The sequence below is a fragment of the Nannobrachium achirus genome, assembly GCF_963921795.1.
Source record: "Nannobrachium achirus genome assembly, chromosome: 3".
Lineage (NCBI taxonomy): Eukaryota > Metazoa > Chordata > Actinopteri > Myctophiformes > Myctophidae > Nannobrachium > Nannobrachium achirus.
In genome coordinates this window covers 58,414,171-58,417,103 of record NC_137812.1, presented here as the reverse complement: position 1 = coordinate 58,417,103, position 2,933 = coordinate 58,414,171, and the positions used below count along the sequence as shown (strand labels likewise).

General features: G+C 38.7%; 1 protein-coding gene across 1 annotated transcript in view; it reads right to left on the bottom strand.

The window, feature by feature from the left end:
* Positions 1-2,018: 2,018 nt before the first annotated feature.
* Positions 2,019-2,933, bottom strand: part of rasal3 (RAS protein activator like 3) — a gene marked incomplete at its 5' end in the record, with an annotated part of 10,473 nt that continues 9,558 nt past the window's right edge. The window contains 2 exons of the mRNA XM_080721030.1: positions 2,019-2,150; positions 2,364-2,448. Coding sequence (XP_080577156.1) covers positions 2,037-2,150; positions 2,364-2,448 — 199 coding nt within the window. The 3' untranslated portion in view covers positions 2,019-2,036. The remainder of the gene's footprint in view (positions 2,151-2,363; positions 2,449-2,933) is intronic.

Below are 2,933 nucleotides of genomic sequence, written 5' to 3'. Positions count from 1 at the left end.
GGGGATGCTGTGTTGTGAACACTGATCTAGATAAGATCTTGCTGTAACTAAAATTTTCCAATTTGGGTCAAATAATAAACTTGACCTTGACCTATGAGCTAGCTGGGCAATACATGCCCAGTTCCCAAACCTGTCAAGTGCTTCCCAATCCCATCTCCTCAAACTGAAGACTTTGACAACATGACAGTAGGCTACCATATATAGGCCTACAGCCAGATAGGCCTGCCATTACAATAGTCTTCAGGCTCCTGCCAATGACAGATCCATTTTCTGCCACTTTTATTTGTCAGAATCTCTAGCCTGATTTCAGACTCAGCTGAAGCAGTCCACACAGAGAGTGGGCGGGTCTATGGGCTGGAGCCGAGCCAGGCTACACCATAACCAAACCCTGCACATAAAACATGTGTGTGTGTTGTTGACTTTAAAGAGGTGGTGCCATAGTTTGGTACTTTTTCTGTTTTTCATGTGTCTAGGAGGTTGAAAGTAGCCTACTTCATTAGACCCCCTGGTGTGGTTTTTATGAGCAATTATGTATTCTCTTGGTATTTGTTTGTTTTCTCTTGGAGGCTGTACACACATATTACATCACAGAATCAACTCCTCCCCTAATTACCATTCACCCAACACTGTGGGGTGTGGCTAACTTCAGCTGGGTCACCACCCATGACATCCATGCATACTCAATGAACTGGGGGTGTGGCCACATAAAAACCCAATTTTAACTCTTTCTGTATACTTTTTTGGGAAAAATCTTCCTCCTAGTATAATCATAATACCTGATAATCATGTTTTAGAGGGGGGGGGGGGGGGGGAATCATGGCACCAGCTCTTTAAAGTCTCTGCAGTGCACCTTATCTAACCACAATAGCTGCACTAAGGGCTTGTCTTCTCTGTCATGGGTTGAGAACTATAGACTACAATAACATGACCTGTGTTTCTGATGTAGCCTACTGTACGTCTCCTGTGATATCGTGGAGTAAAATGTCCAAACTTGGGAATACAAAAGTGTCTCTGACTCATCTGCCTGAGCATATTGAGTGTTACAGAATTCCTCAACACATGTATTCAAAAAAAGTTAGAAAACTGATGGAAATTTCATGTGAACATGCTAATTCATATTTATTGCCATTGTACAGTCAAGGATTGAAATTGTACAGTCAAGGATCAGAAATTCCAAAAGGAAAGGTTCTCTTCTCTCTTCAGCTCTGTAGGAAAATTAATTGAAAGCGGTTCTTTCCACATTACAGAGATAGGCTATACTTACAGTATGTCTGCAGTACATATCTCTACATACGCATGACTAACGTACAACTAACTAACTTAGTTGTTGTGCAGTCAAATATCAATATATATTTTTTATTCAGAGAGATGATTGTGAATAAGAGACAAAGTTGTTCATATTTTGTAACATGTGGTGGTTATTTTTCTCTCTCTCGAAATAGCTACTGTACATGTGACTCATTAGTGAAAGAGATTATTTTTATCTATTTCCGCCAGGCCGAAAACAGATGTTTTTGCCCGCCAATCTCTGTTTGATTACAGTAATCTTGCAAACTTCTACAATGATCAGTCACATTTTCTCATACATGCTACCAGTATGCCAAGGAACTCGATCCCTGAATATTATTTAAATCAGCCAAAGTCCTGAAGTACCAAAGTCCTGATGTCAAAACCAGGAACCCTGTCCCCCCTGGAAGTGTTTTCTCATTATATTTAACTTAATTTAGCTAATACTGTGACAATTAATGGTTGACATGTAAATACCAATGGTATGGCAAGTGTGTACTCTTTAGGGCAATGTATTTAATCCCCCAGAGCATATAGCGGTTGAATAATTATGCAAACAGCATACATTTATTTTTATTTTACTTTAATAGAAAAACATAAAAGCAATGTCATTGTGAAATAATTCATTTTGAGTTTCAGTCTTTTTAAATGAAAGTGTAACACAAACATAATTACATTTCAATTTGTAATTCAGTTGATTGTGAGAATTGGTCAACGACCTAAGTACTTTAGCAAGGCCTAAATGTGTCTTAAATGTGCTGTTTGGGTTCAGTTGCAGTTGATCTGCAGTTGGTCGTGTGCAGTGTGTTGTTGGCTTCACTGAGCTGCCGGATATCTTTCAGCAGGCCTGCAAACTGCTCCTCCTATGTAAATAGATAGACATAACAATAGCTGTTAAAGTCTGACTTATATAGTAGGCCTATATCATTTATATAATCTCAATATGTTGCATTGCAATGCGTTGCAAACTTGTAGATCAGCTATTTCTGGCATGCAACTCTGTCGTACGACTAAGTATAAAATTAAGCATAATAGTGACATACAGTAATATTTGCTTGACTGTCACTCTTTCTTACCAGTACATTCATTCGCTCAGCAGCTGCAATGGCAACACTCAGCTTTCTCTCATCCTCTTCCCTCTCCTCTTCAATCACCCCCAACCTATGAGAGACACAGACAACTGCATGCCATTTATCCACTTAGGCCCTGTATATTTTGTTGTAAGACAAATAGTGAAAATAGTGTTGTGATACAGTGTGTATCATTACTATTTTAAAAATGTATGTTTGAAAAAAAAAAACGTTGAAAGTGGCTAATACTGATAATAATGATAATAATGTAGGCCTACCAGATCTTGATCATTTTTTAAGTTACCACCATCACGTCAATGATGAACATAATTGTGAATGTGATATGTGTTTTTGTTCATCTCAAACCTTACTTAAAGAGGTGGTGCCATGATTTCCCCCCCCCCCCTCTAAAACATGATTATCAGGTATTATGATTATACTAGGAGGAAGATTTTTTCCAAAAAAGTATACAGAAAGAGTTAAAATTGGGTTTTTATGTGGCCACACCCCCAGTTCATTAAGTATGCATGGATGTCATGGTGGGTGGTGACCCAGCTGAAGTTAGCCACACCCCAC